Below are 15,212 nucleotides of genomic sequence, written 5' to 3'. Positions count from 1 at the left end.
AAAGTTACTAGTCACCTTCTGACCATAAGTCAGGAGGAAGATCATCTACTTCTGGACGTAGGTTGACCATGCTTAACGCAAAATGTTGAAAGCAAAATCTCAGATAACCAGGTCTATGGTACTATATTGATAGTAGCAAGTTGAAAATTCCAAATATTGTGATGAGAAGCAGCGGTGAAAAAAAAAAAAAAAAAAAAAAAAAAGAAGCAGCGGTGGCATTCATTGGCTTTTAGTGAGTTTTTTTTTCCTGTTAAATGATTTATCACACAGAGATAGACTCCTGTTTCAAACATTATTAATGATATAGCTTATTGCTACACCGATAAAAGGGTACGTTTTTATCTTGGTTTACCTGAACTGAGTGTTAAGCTCGCGTTATGTTTTTTATTATATTTTTAACTTATTTTTACTTTTTTTTAGAGAGAGAGAGAGCATGTGTGTACAAGCGAGAGGGGGAGGGGTAGAGGGAAAGGGAGAGAGAATCCTATGCAGGCTCCACGCTCAGCACAGAGCCAGAAGTGGGGCGCCATCTCATGACCCTGAGATCGTGACCTGAGCCAAAATTAAGAGTCCAACTGAGCCACCCAGGCACCCCACAATATGTTTTTTAAATCACAAGAATATGCAGAGTTCAAGATAATAAATATTACAAAGCATCTATTTATACCATCTGTTAGAATCTTTTTTGCAGTTTTGTATGGGTCTTAAATAGGATTAGCACTCAAAAACCTTTTGCACTTATTTGGATGCTAATAAGGTGAAATAAGTCATTTAGGATGTGGCTCTTCAAGGCTACCTTGTTCTTCTCACAAAGGTTTGAGAGTGTATATTTGGAATTGAGGGATGTTGAGGAAACCAGTGAGTGAATTGCCCCCACTGGTGGCCAACACTTGCATGAGCCTAGCGTGGGTGCCTCCTTAAATTCTGCTGTGTACTTCCACTGTGTCTCCCTGGCCCCAGCCCTGGGAGTCAGTACTCAGGAAATGCACTTCCCATTCATTCACCCACAGCAGGGTTCATGCGTTTGATCTCATTCTCTAACTCAATGTTCCTTGAACAATCATGCATACTTTGAGATGGCTTCGTGAATCTAGCAGCATCACAGGGCATTCAGGAAAAACTAATGCAATCCTTTTAACACAGTCTTTCTGATGGGGCTCTTTTGACACAGATATTTTGAAACAGTAATGGTAAAGAGGCCAAGACATACTGTAAATTACTATAATTTATTTCTAAGAAATATACACATCTGCGATTCATGACCCAACTTTCATTGTACCCCTAAGGGTGTCACCTGCTCCCTCAGTCATTACTATAAAGGAATATAATCCAATAAATATAATATATGTATATTACTAAGTATTGAGTGAACAATTAGACATTTTATTGAGAATTTCTTTTGCTGTTTGTAATGAGAATAAGAGTTCACATTCTGGCCCCAAGAGTCCACTCCTCTCCCCATGTCTAATATATAACTTACCAAATAAGTGAAGCCTTGCTCTGGAACCTTAAAAATATCAACAGCTGGGGCACCTGGGTGGCTCAGTCGGTTAAGTGTCCGACTCTTGATTTTGGCTCAGGTCATGATCTAAGGGTCTTGAGATCAAGCCCTGCCATTTGGCCCCATGTGGACCATAGAGCCTGATTGAGATTCTCTCTCTCCCTCTTCCTCTGCCCCTCTGCTCTCTCTCTCTCTCTCAAAAAAGAAAAATGCAATAGCTAACCTATAGATTTTTCAAGTGAGAAGCTAGTCTTATTAAGTAGACAAATATCTTCATCAACCATAGAAGTCCTTTTATTAATTGAAAATAAGTAACTCCATCATTAAAGTTTGATTTCTTCCCCAATATTAGATTATTGGTACAAGTGATCTAGCTGAACAGAAGTCCACCCTTTCTTTCCACAGCGTATTCAGAGATGACTTGCCATGTGATAAACATGACTCAGGACTTTGCCTGTCAAGTGGTACCTAACCTCTACCCAAATTTCCCACCCAGCTCTGAACTCCAGTTCCTTTTTTTTTTTTTAAATTAGTGAGCTCTATGCCCCAATGTGGACTTGAGCTCATGACCCCAAGATCAAGAGTCACTTGCTCCATTAACTGAGCCAGCTAGGTGCCCCTCCAGCTCCTTTTGATTCCTACCCTAGGAAGTGAGAGCTGACCAAGGGCTCTGGTTCAGGATGGAGAAAGATTGCTTCTATCGTACATTATTTAGCAATAAGAATAAATAAAAAATAAGAATAAATAAATATATATGATATATAATAAAATAATATATATCTATTACACATAAATAGATATATATTTTCTCTAATATAAATTTTTATTTTGTTCTCTTAGTTAATATTAAGTTTTTAGGTTATATCACAGTATCCCACATCAACATGGCTGCCTATCAGTGGACCAGTCAAAATGTCATATTCCCATTCGGGACTAGATTATAGGGAAATGAATTAGAGTTGTCTACTCTAAGTTCTTTGCAACAAGTACTTATTTAAATCAAACTCATTAATAACATTTCTTTTCGTCACGGAAATATTCATGTATTGCTCCTGCTTGTTCTGACTCATTAGATTTTGCTTATAAATTATAGTCAGAATCCTAAAGATAGAAATCTCTGCCCTAGTTTAGTTGTTTTTGTTCACAAATGTCATTTCTTACTCCGACAAATGAAAGCATATTTTTATTGATACTAAAGTATGATCAAACTGAAATTTTGATTCTTAAAATTTTGTTGCAGCATCAGACAAAAAGCAATCTTATGAAATCTTGAAAGAATCATTTTGTTCCAAGATATACACCATTGGTATTTTTTGGAAAGACATTGTGTTTATGAGTACATATGTTTACTTATAGTCCTAGGAGAAAAGTTTGATGTTATTTCTTGGTAAAGATCCCTTATAAGAAAGGCATCTTCAGCTCCTTTCCTTCAGTTGATAGATTTGTGGCTTTTCTCCTCCTTAGGCAGCTGTGTCAACACTTCAAGAAATGGCACCAGGAACAACATTCAAGCCGGTCATTGGTGATTCATCTGTGGATCCCAAAAAGTAATCTGATGTGTATCTTTGTTTTCATACTCTGCAGTAGTATTCTAAATTACTGGCAAGACTAGTTCACATTAAGGAACCCAAAGTGACCCAAATCTCCTCTATCCTGATAGAAGTTCTTTGCATCCATGGGACAGGAGTTAGAGTACACATGGAAGGGTGAACTTTGGAGGGGTGTGTTGCTGAAGGAGGCTTGCCAGGGCGTAGCATGTCACTGATCTCAACTACAGAGCACCCCACCGCCCCGCTTCTGTAATGAAGCATTTTCATCTATGTAGTCTGTGCTTTCTTTTGATACAGTTCTTTCAGATATTTCTCCTTCACCCCTTGTCCCTTTTCTACCCAACAGCGTCAAGAGTCTGGTATTCTGCTGTGGCAAACATTTCTATGCCCTGCAGAAGCAAAGAGAATCCTTGGAGGCCAAGAAGCATGCCTTTGCCATCATCCGATTAGAGGAACTCTGCCCTTTCCCACTGGATTCATTACAGCAAGAGATGAGCAAATACAAACATGTGAAAGGTACAGCGTTGTTCTTGTTGGGGTTCTTTGGGTTTCAGATACCTGAAACCTATTCCAATGTCTCATATGAAAAGAGGTTCCAGGGGCAGTGAGAGTCATTAGGAAATTGAATCTTTTGGAATCTGGAAATATGAAAAAAAAAAATACTGCTAGAACCAATGTCTCTCTGTTTTTTCTGGTGTCTTTTTCAGTCCCCCATCCCCCTTCTCTCACTTAGGACATGTCATTTCTTGAGAAGTCATAGGTAATCAGTGCCATACTGTTGCTTAGGATAAATTGATGTAACTATAAAAGGCAAGCCTTTTCAACAAGTGGGCTGCAATAATTGGACATCTCTATGCCATGGGTACAGAAATTCACTCAAGATCTCAGACCTAAATGTAAAATGTACAGTTCTAAAACTTCAAGGAGAAAATCTTCATGACCTTTGGCTAGGCAAAAAGTTCTTAGATGTAACACTATGGAAGCATGTCCCATAACAGAGAAATTGGACTTCATCAAAATGAGAGTTTTCTGCACTGTTGAAAGGGACCACTGAGAAAATAAGCCACAGACTGGGGGGAAGTATTTGCAAATACATATCTAACAAAGATATGCAAATACATATTTGAACATCCAGAATGTTCAAAGAGTTCCCCGAACTCAGGAATAAAAATAATCAAAGTTTTCAAAATGTGCAAAAGAGGGCAGCCCCGGTGGCACAGTGGGGCAGCCCCGGTGGCACAGTGGTTTAGCGCCGCCTGCAGTCCAGGGTGTGATCCTGGGGACCCGGATCGAGTCCCACATCGGGCTCCTTACATGGAGTCTGCTTCTCCCTCTGCCTGTGTCTCTGCCTCTGTGTGTGTGTGTGTGTCTCTCATGAATAAATAAATAAAATCTTTAAAAAAAAATGTACAAAAGATTTGAGCCAAATAATGGGATGGCAAATAACTGTATGAAAAGATGCTCAACGTAATTAGGGAGCGATAAGGGAAATGCAAATGAAACCAAAATGAGATATGGCTACAGCACCTATTAGAATGGCTAAAATGAAAACAAAACAATAAGTTGGCAATATCAAGAACTGATGAGGAAGCAGAGCAACTGGAAGCCTCAGTCACTGCCGGAAGGAATGGAAAGTGGTACAGGCACTCTGGAAAACAGTCTGTCAGTTCCTTACAAGGTTACATACAGAGTTCCCACACAACCCAACAGTCCACTCCAAGGTATTTACCCAAGAGAAATGACAACGTGGACACAGAAAAATGTCTCCAGCAGCTTCATTCATGATTGCCCCAAACTAGAAACCACCAGGATGTCCCTCAACCTGTGGATGAATAAACAAGGATGTAAGGTATATCCTTACAACATCATGCCACCCAACCATAAAAGAGAGTGAACCATGGCTACCGGCAAAATCCCTTTGTGGATTAGATCAAAGGAGCCAGAACCAAAGGCCACATGTCATAGTTACATTTATCTGATGTTCTGGAAAAGGCAAAATTGTAGAGAGAGAGAAAAGGTCAAGGGTTGCCAGAGGTTGGGGCTGGCAGAGGAGTTGCCTTGAAAGGGCCAGGATGAGGGAATTTTGGGGGTTGATAGAATTATTCTGTATCATGAGTGAGGTGCTGGATATATGACTATACGTTTGTCAAAAAAAAAAAAAAAAAAGATAAGCAATAGCAGACCATATTGGAAAGGCATATATCTACTTGAAGAGAGCTGTAGGTGCATACATTCTATGTATATGCATGTGTATACAAATGGCTATAATCTCTCTCTCTCTCTCTCCGCATGTATATAGTGTGTGTGTATGGTAGATTTACCTGGAGTACTGAAGTGAACTTTCTTCTGTTACAGATTTTATTTGGAGTCAGGAGGAGCCTCAGAACATGGGCTCATGGTGCTTTGTTTCTCCAAGGTTTGAAAAGCAACTGGCCTGCAAGGTAGTAGCTTTCTCTCTTGTAGGGTTTTGCGTATGTGCATTATTTCTCCTGAAGGGCCAGACACTGAGTTTATCCTCTATTAGTAATCCAATTTTTTTTTTAAGATTATTTAATTAATTAATTTTTTTGTTTATTCATGAGAGACAGAGAGAGAGAGAGAGAGAGAGGCAGAGACCCAGGCAGAGGGAGAAGCAGGTTCCTTGAGGGGAGCTTGATGTGGGACTCAATCCCAGGACCCCAGGATCATGACCTGAGCCAAAGGCAGATGCTCAGCCACTGAGCCACCCAGGCATCCTGCAGTCTAATTCTTTTAAAGTTAAAGTAAAATGTAAAATCTAGGAATGCCTGGGTGGCTCAGTGGTTGAGTGCCTGCCTTCAGCCCAGGGCATGATCCTGGAGACCCAGGATCGAGTCCCACATCGGGCTCCCTGCATGGAGCCTGCTTCTCTCTCCGCCTTTGTCTCTGCCTCTCTCTCTCTTTCTCTCTCTGTGTCTCTCATGAATAAATAAAATCCTAAAAAGAAAAATAAAATGTAAAATCTAATTTAGCCTATTTTTTTCAGAATAAAATGCTGAATATTGATCAAGATATATATGTGTACGTGCTAGTGTCATATAAGAAAAAGTGATTGTACTTAAAAAAGTAAAGTCTCTTACCTGCCAGCCACCTTTCCTGCTAGTCTGTTCAGAAGTCTTGTCCTAAAGGTCACTCTCCAAGCCCCGGGGGGGCAGGGTGATGAGCAGGTTAGTCGGATAATATAGAGGAAGAGATGCCCACTGACGCTTGTTCCCAGCTCCACCACATAATTGACATCCATCAAAAGGCAAATTCCTCCTGATGATGCTCTAGGAAGGGAAGAACCATGAGAAAAGCAAATGTGCTTCCATTTATCTTCCTATTCTGGTTTAATTAGAACTCAGTTCACACATGTGTTACGACTTCGCTGGGCCCAGATCATTTTCATTTGTTCTAATTTAGGAAACTACCGCTAAAACCAATGAATAGTTACTGAAGAAAAGGACAAATTCAAGAGTTTATCTCCCCTTACGGTGAATTTAGTTTTTAGCTGTGAAAGATATCTCCAGTATATTCTAGGTAACTCATTATTTTTCCAGGAAAGGTGAGTTATGGTTAAACAAGCTAAGAGCAATGCATGCACTGCCTTGAGAGAATGAAGCAGGGCTCTGATCAGGTCAAAAGGTCATTTTGGTTTTTATTCCTTTTCTGCTCTAATCATAGCTTCGTCTTGTGAGCCGACCCCCTTTGCCAGCACCCGCTGTAGGAATTGGCACCCTTCATCTGCAGCAGCATGAAGATGTCCTCACCAAGACCTTTGCTTGATGGTGTCCTTTGAACCAAAATTACTTCATTTTAAGAAACAACCATGCAAAGAAAAGCCAGCTCCTCTACACCCTTCTTCCATTAGGTGACATGAAAAGTCTCTTCCTCTAAGACGTTGGGATTGATGAGGACAATTTAATCGGAACCTATGAACTAGCCAAGGGAATTATCCATCAACCCAAGAATCTGACAAGTCACCTTTATCCTTAAAGGTACAACAACAGTTAGATCTGAGTGAGTTGTAGAGTTAATGCATTATCCAGATTTTTTCAGACCACTTTTTCTCATTAACTATATATGCCCAGGAAAAATTCTTTAGCTTGAATTTACAGAATTTACATGCAGGTCACTTTGACGTCACTTCTCCATTTGCTTGATGCATGCCACTTTCATCAATTTTGCCATTCTTTATTCAAAGTCCTGTGACTGCCAATATTTTCATTTTATAGGATCTCTGGTGCTGCTTTGCATCCACTGCGAAAAATGTTTCACCAAACACCATAGCAAAGCTGTACTAGTCCTGATGTGTATTCTTCTTCAAGAAGGTTCTATCTTCTTCAAGATAGCTGTTTTTACCCTTGTCCTTAAGTATCAGTCCCATTAATTATGACTCTTCAATTTCACAATGAAATTGATTTGTGGTCTACTTTGTCATAGTATCACTTCCCCCCCCTAAATTGTTTGCAGTGATATCTTAATATTTTTAATTGACTTTCGGTATCTGATATGGGGATTTCAGCTCCTGTTAGTTTTGCCTCTAAAAGGTGTGATGAAATGATGTTCATTTGTGGTTTTTAAGGAACATTTTAATTTCAACATTGGAGACTTCCCAGCACCAGGTACTTGGAGATTTATGGAGATCACTAACCCACTGCATTAATTCTGAAACTTTGGAAGCACAATGAAACAGCAGCAAACTGTGTAGCTTTACATGACTTGGTGCTGCAGTGACTGTGCCATCTACCATTCGGGTGCCATGACGTTTTTTCTCAGAAATGATGGAGGAAGCCCTGGGGCACTGGAAGGGCCTCTCCACTTTTCCTGGCAACTGGTAATGTCTTTCAGAGTCAATGTGTAGGTCATTCTGGCCACAGGAGGAGGTTCATGATTCACATCTTAAATGTATGCATTAGTGTATTGATTTAATATTTCTGTAATATTCACAGCCCTCTTATTCCAATGCACCTTTAATGCTTCCTTCTTAAGTCAAGCTTTATAAATCATGTAACTTAGTACCATGCATGTAAATCCATATAATTACAAAGGTCTATTTAATGCAAATGGTTATTGGTGTTGTATACTGAACTTAGAAAAACAGGATTGGGATCCCTGGGTGGCGCAGCGGTTTGGCGCCTGCCTTTGGCCCAGGGCGCGATCCTGGAGATCCGGGATCGAATCCCACGTCAGGCTCCCGGTGCATGGAGCCTGCTTCTCCCTCTGCCTGTGTCTCTGCCTCTCTCTCTCTCACTGTGTGCCTATCATGAATAAATAAAAATTAAAAAAAAAAAAAAAAAAAAAAGAAAAACAGGAAAGCCCTGCCATTTTTTTTTCAGATGTCTTGGTTTCTTGAGTTAAAAATTTCAAAGTCTAAGCATAAAATGAGATGGAAAAGTAATTTGTTTTTCAAGTTTAAATTTCTCCAAATTTCTCTGGTATCTTATTATATCTTCTCCACCAGGAGCCATGAAATGTATCTTATTAAAAAAAAAGTGTCATCTGTATCTTAACCATCTTACTCTCAATCACTATTGCAACATGGGCCAACATTTTGAATTACCTTGTAGGAAGGAACTATTCGAAGAATTCTGAATCAAATATTCCCATAATAGAGTATGGGATAAAAGTATCATAGCAAAGTAAAATAAAAATATTTTACCATATTCCTCTGGGAAATTTGATAATGTGATATTTGTATCCTGTTCATATCTATTTATGCTAATTTTATATTCAATGAAGAATAGAGTTCGAATCGGTTATTCAGTGAAGAGAAATATTAACAAAAAAATGAAAAAAATGTTGATTTTGTCTAAAGTGACATATTCTTAATAAAATAAAATTATCTTCCTTAAGAGGCATTTTTGGGGGATCCCTGGGTGGCTTGGCGGTTTAGCGCCTGCCTTTGGCCCAGGGCGGGATCCTGGAGATGCGGTATCGAGTCCTGTGTGGGGCTCCTGGCATGGAGCCTGCTTCTCCCTCTGCCTGTGTCTCTGCCTCTCTTTCTCTCTCTATGTCTATCATGAATAAATAAATAAAATCTTTAAAAAAAGCCATTTTGTTCAGTTTTCTATATGTATACTATAAGGAAAATATTCTAAAATATGACTTCTTTTAGTCTGACTATATTACCTCTGAAGTTTTATTGTTTAAAAAAAAAATCCCTCAACTGACAATATAAGTTGTATCTGTTTTACAAACTTGAGGAAATGCAGTTTAAATAAATTAGAGGTTCTATAGGAATGAAGTCACAGGTAAGAATCAAGACTTTTGTCTTAAGCTTCCAAAAGCTTCACCTCCATTTCTCTTGGTTGTACTTGGATATTTGCTTTTCATCTTCAGCTTCTCATGAGTTTCAGGCTAAAACCAACACCTTTGGGGGAAATTTGGACAAAATGTTTTTGAATCCTCAAAACTTATCCTCAAAACTCAATACTTATAACCCACTATTATACAAATAAACCACTCATAAATTACTCAATAGGAGTAGTAACTCACTGTCATGTTTGTATTTAAATCTGACAAAGCGGTGTAAAGCAGACTTATTTCCCCAATGCCATTTGCAAAATCAGTTAATCTTAGAAAACTTTTAATAAAAGTGTGTTACTTTAGTATTGTTTCCTCATGTTTTCTTTGACTCACATGGAAAATCAGCTATAATTGGACAAAAGTAAGAAATGCCCCTATAAGAGTAGAATGGTATTTCCCCAATACTTTATTGGACACTTGCTGCATATATGGCATTGTTCTGGATATTAGAGGTACACGGTAGTGAAACAAATTGTTTGCCATTTGTCCTCAACGGACTAACAATCTATTTGAGATGACAAAGCATCTTACACATAGAGAGAGACATTCTTGTTGGATGTGCTAATTCAGTGAGGGAGGTCAAGGTAGAGTGACATTCCTGATAGATGGAGATGAATTGGCATATTATAGTTACACAGGGACAAGTCCCGGGCAGCCTTTAGTAGGAGAAACACTGAACAATGTTGGAAGGATAATTCACAGAAGTTATCCAAAGTGTCAGAGCTTTTTCCTAGCTTCTTACTTGAAACATGGAGCTGTCCTAGAAATGGAAAGTAAAGAGAAGTGCAGGCAACTCTTCTGTCAGACTTTCAATTTAGTGCATCTTTATTGAAAGGATATCATATCCATGAAAATAGCTCACAATCTAGGGCCAAAACTATATGTAAGTCAACCATTTGCAAGCCACCATAGATGATGCAAAAATTAAGTTTTTGCCATTTAGAAGTTTATAGATAGTAGGGGAGCTTAGACACGTATAAAAATGACTAATACAAAGCAGAGTGAGGTAAGAATGAAGTCAAAGGATGGGGGATTGTAACTATGACAAATTGTGTTTTCCCAAAGCAGCTGGTGCAGTATTTTGTTCCACCTGCATTTCCACAAGAGGCAAGACGTAGAGTCACCAAGAGGTAGAGTCTGTTTTCCCCATTTTTGAGATTGAGCAGGACTTCGTGGCTGCTTCTATAAACATGATGCACTGAATGTGATTCTTTTTTGTTTGTTTTTGTTTTTATTTATTTATTCCTGAGAGAAACAAAAAGAGAGGCAGAGGGAGAAGCGGGCTCCATGCAGGGAGCCTAACATGGGACTCGATCCTGGGTCTCCAGGATCATGCCCTGGGCTGAAGGCAGCACTAAACTGCTGAGCCACCGGGGCTGCCCTGAACATGATTCTTAATCACTAAAAAGGACATCCCTTGGCACCCAGCGGCCATGTTTTGAGGAAGCCCAGACAACATGAAGGAGCCCTCTGGTGGGGTGGGGGTCTTGAAGAAGACTTGTGGAGATGTTGGAGCTGAGAGCCAGCCACAAATGCTGGACTTGTGAGAGAGCCTTCTGATCATTCAAGTCCCCAGTCTTGGAGCTGTCCCAGATGACTCCAAGTGGAGCATGCCCAGCCTAACTTGCTCTATCTCTGTGTGTGTATTCAACAATAAGGCCCCACACCAGTTAAAATGATCAGCGCAGATTTTAATCAGTAGTATAGTACTGCAGTAGGAGAGAGTCCAGCGTGAACTGCACTCAACTTTGATTTGTACGGAGGTCACTGGAGTTTTTAAAGGGCGAATGACAGAACCCCCGTTGGGTGGTTGGGGCTCAGAGTCAGGCAAGCAAAAAATGTCAAAAAGCTGGAAGCAGGAGGGGTTGGTCCATGTGACAGCCATCTGGGTTTGTTAATTGGCAGTTTTGGAAGTTAGGCTCCTACCCTCCACGGAGGCAGGGGGACGGAAACCCTATCCTCAGGCATTGGAACAAATGGTAAATTCTTTGGGCAGTTTTGAGTTTTCGCAAGCAGGGTCATCTTAGGGATGGAGCTGTTAGATATCATGTTTAAGGGGCACCTGGGTGGCTCATTGCTTTTCGTGTCTGCATTTGGCCCAGGGCATGATCCTGGGGTCCTGGGATCTAGTCCTGCATCCGGCGCCCTGCAGAAAGCCTGCTTCTCCCTCTGCCTTTGTCTCTGCCTCTGTCTGTGTCTCTCACGAATAAATAATATCTTCTAAAAAAAAGAAACTATGTTTATAGTCCAAACTATGTTTATAGTCTGGTCTATAGTCCAGTTTATAGTCTTTACACTGTCTTAATAGGCCAATCAAAAGCTTAGTAGAGAAAGGGTCAGAGGAGCCTCGCTCAAGTTTGGTCAAGGAGAAAATCAACCTTTCTCTCCCTCATCATTTGTTTCCTTCTTGGACACAGATGAAAGCATTAGAACAGATTGTTGGATTTGGTGATTATGGATCATCAGTGACCTTTGAAATAGCTTGTTTCATTTTAAGTTAGAGCAGAAGTTACATTGCAGGGCTTGAAAATTGAGTTAGAATACATTTGAGGGCCTGTGTGTGCTAAGCTCGTCCGCTTTCACACCTGTAGGAGGTGGCTAGGATCCTTATTTTACTGATGTAGCTCAGAAAGGTTCATCGCCCAAAGCCACTAGGAAGGAGAGGAGGGATTAAAACGCAGGGCCGGCTGGTTTCTAAGACTGCCTCCCTTAGGGCACCCCATCCATAGACGGGGTAACGGGGGACCAGGTCCTGATGTCCTGTGCCCGGGAGAAGCTGGAAGGAGCTCCCGTGAGAGGTCGCAGGGAGTTCATGCGCTGTTAACTAGAGACAGAGCGTCACGGATTTTTGACAACTTCCAAGAAGGTGGGAGCAAAATAAAGAGGGCTGTTCGGGGCACACCGGGTCTCGGGGCTGCTCAGCCCCGTGTCTCAGGGATGCGATCCCGGCCCACGACCCTCGGGAGGCCCGGGCCCCGGACCAGGCGGTGGAGGAAGCCGCCACTGCTCGACTGGGAGCTCGGAGCTGAGCTCAGGCAGGAAGAGGCCCCGCAGCCACGGTCCAGCCCGGGCAAGCCAGCTCCACTGTGCTGCTGGAGCACGGACCCCCGAGCGGCGGCGGGGTGGAGCACAGGGGCGGGAGCACGGACCCCGAGCGGCGGCGGGGTGGAGCACAGGGGCGGGAGCACGGGCCCCGAGCGGCGGCGGGGTGGAGCACAGGGGCGGGAGCACGGGCCCCGAGCGGCGGCGGGGTGGAGCACAGGGGCGGGAGCACGGGCCCCGAGCCGCGGCGGGGTGGAGCACAGGGGCGGGAGCACGGACCCCGAGCGGCGGGGTGGAGCACAGGGGCGGGAGCACGGGCCCCGAGCCGCGGCGGGGTGGAGCACAGGGGCGGGAGCACGGGCCCCGAGCCGCGGCGGGGTGGAGCACAGGGTTGGGAGCACGGACCCCGAGGGGCGGCGGGGTGGAGCACAGGGGCGGGAGCACGGGCCCCGAGCCGCGGCGGGGTGGAGCACAGGGTTGGGAGCACGGGCCCCGAGCCGCGGCGGGGTGGAGCACAGGGGCGGGAGCACGGACCCCGAGCGGCGGGGTGGAGCACAGGGGCGGGAGCACGGGCCCCGAGCCGCGGCGGGGTGGAGCACAGGGTTGGGAGCACGGACCCCGAGCCGCGGCGGGGTGGAGCACAGGGGCGGGAGCACGGGCCCCGAGCGGCGGGGTGGAGCACAGGGTTGGGAGCACGGACCCCGAGCGGCGGCGGGGTGGAGCACAGGGGCGGGAGCACGGGCCCCGAGCCGCGGCGGGGTGGAGCACAGGGGCGGGAGCACGAACCCCGAGCGGCGGGGTGGAGCACAGGGTTGGGAGCACGGACCCCGAGCGGCGGCGGGGTGGAGCACAGGGGCGGGAGCACGAGCCCCGAGCGGCAGCGGGGTGGAGCACAGGGGCGGGAGCACGGGCCCCGAGCCGCGGCGGGGTGGAGCACAGGGTTGGGAGCACGGACCCCGAGCGGCGGCGGGGTGGAGCACAGGGGCGGGAGCACGGGCCCCGAGCCGCGGCGGGGTGGAGCACAGGGGCGGGAGCACGGACCCCGAGCGGCGGGGTGGAGCACAGGGTTGGGAGCACGGACCCCGAGCGGCGGCGGGGTGGAGCACAGGGGCGGGAGCACGGGCCCCGAGCCGCGGCGGGGTGGAGCACAGGGGCGGGAGCACGGGCCCCGAGGGGCGGCGGGGTGGAGCACAGGGTTGGGAGCACGGACCCCGAGCGGCGGCGGGGTGGAGCACAGGGGCGGGAGCACGGGCCCCGAGCCGCGGCGGGGTGGAGCACAGGGTTGGGAGCACGGGCCCCGAGCCGCGGCGGGGTGGAGCACAGGGGCGGGAGCACGGACCCCGAGCGGCGGGGTGGAGCACAGGGTTGGGAGCACGGACCCCGAGCGGCGGCGGGGTGGAGCACAGGGGCGGGAGCACGGGCCCCGAGCCGCGGCGGGGTGGAGCACAGGGGCGGGAGCACGGACCCCGAGCGGCGGCGGGGTGGAGCACAGGGTTGGGAGCACGGGCCCCGAGCCGCGGCGGGGTGGAGCACAGGGTTGGGAGCACGGGCCCCGAGCCGCGGCGGGGTGGAGCACAGGGTTGGGAGCACGGACCCCGAGCGGCGGGGTGGAGCACAGGGTTGGGAGCACGGACCCCGAGCGGCAGCGGGGTGGAGCACAGGGGCGGGAGCACGGACCCCGAGCGGCGGGGTGGAGCACAGGGTTGGGAGCACGGACCCCGAGCGGCAGCGGGGTGGAGCACAGGGGCGGGAGCACGGGCCCCGAGCGGCGGCGGGGTGGAGCACAGGGGCGGGAGCACAGGGGCGGGAGCACGGGCCCCGAGCCGCGGCGGGGTGGAGCACAGGGGCGGGAGCACGGACCCCGAGCGGCGGCGGGGTGGAGCACAGGGGCGGGAGCACGGGCCCCGAGCCGCGGCGGGGTGGAGCACAGGGGCGGGAGCACGGGCCCCGAGCGGCGGCGGGGTGGAGCACAGGGGCGGGAGCACAGGGGCGGGAGCACGGGCCCCGAGCCGCGGCGGGGTGGAGCACAGGGTTGGGAGCACGGGCCCCGAGCCGCGGCGGGGTGGAGCACAGGGGCGGGAGCACGGACCCCGAGCGGCGGGGTGGAGCACAGGGTTGGGAGCACGGACCCCGAGCGGCAGCGGGGTGGAGCACAGGGGCGGGAGCACGGACCCCGAGCGGCGGGGTGGAGCACAGGGTTGGGAGCACGGACCCCGAGCGGCAGCGGGGTGGAGCACAGGGGCGGGAGCACTGGCCCCGAGCGGCGGCGGGGTGGAGCACAGGGGCGGGAGCACAGGGGCGGGAGCACGGGCCCCGAGCCGCGGCGGGGTGGAGCACAGGGGCGGGAGCACGGACCCCGAGCGGCGGCGGGGTGGAGCACAGGGTTGGGAGCACGGGCCCCGAGCCGCGGCGGGGTGGAGCACAGGGGCGGGAGCACGGACCCCGAGCGGCAGCGGGGTGGAGCACAGGGGCGGGAGCACGGGCCCCGAGCCGCGGCGGGGTGGAGCACAGGGGCGGGAGCACGGGCCCCGAGCGGCGGCGGGGTGGAGCACAGGGTTGGGAGCACGGGCCCCGAGCCGCGGCGGGGTGGAGCACAGGGTTGGGAGCACGGACCCCCGAGCGGCGGCGGGGTGGAGCACAGGGGCGGGAGCACGGACCCCGAGCGGCGGCGGGGTGGAGCACAGGGTTGGGAGCACGGGCCCCGAGCGGCGGGGTGGAGCACAGGGGCGGGAGCACGACCCGGAGCGGCGGGGCTGGAGCGGCGGGGCTGGAGCGCGCCCGCGGGAGCGGCGGCGGTAGCCATGGCAACGCGC

At 48.0% G+C, this 15,212-nt stretch overlaps 1 protein-coding gene across 1 annotated transcript in view; it reads left to right on the top strand.

The window, feature by feature from the left end:
- Positions 1-8,115, top strand: part of DHTKD1 (dehydrogenase E1 and transketolase domain containing 1) — a 50,848-nt gene extending 42,733 nt beyond the window's left edge. The window contains exons 14-17 of the mRNA XM_077897232.1: positions 2,966-3,048; positions 3,398-3,567; positions 5,407-5,492; positions 6,733-8,115. Of these exons, the coding sequence (XP_077753358.1) occupies positions 2,966-3,048; positions 3,398-3,567; positions 5,407-5,492; positions 6,733-6,834 (441 nt within the window). The 3' untranslated portion in view covers positions 6,835-8,115. The remainder of the gene's footprint in view (positions 1-2,965; positions 3,049-3,397; positions 3,568-5,406; positions 5,493-6,732) is intronic.
- Positions 8,116-15,212: the final 7,097 nt, after the last annotated feature.

Source organism: Canis aureus, chromosome 5, assembly GCF_053574225.1.
Source record: "Canis aureus isolate CA01 chromosome 5, VMU_Caureus_v.1.0, whole genome shotgun sequence".
NCBI classification, from domain to species: Eukaryota; Metazoa; Chordata; class Mammalia; order Carnivora; family Canidae; genus Canis; species Canis aureus.
The sequence above is the reverse complement of the archived record's forward strand: the minus strand, read 5'-3'. Positions and strand labels throughout refer to the sequence as shown.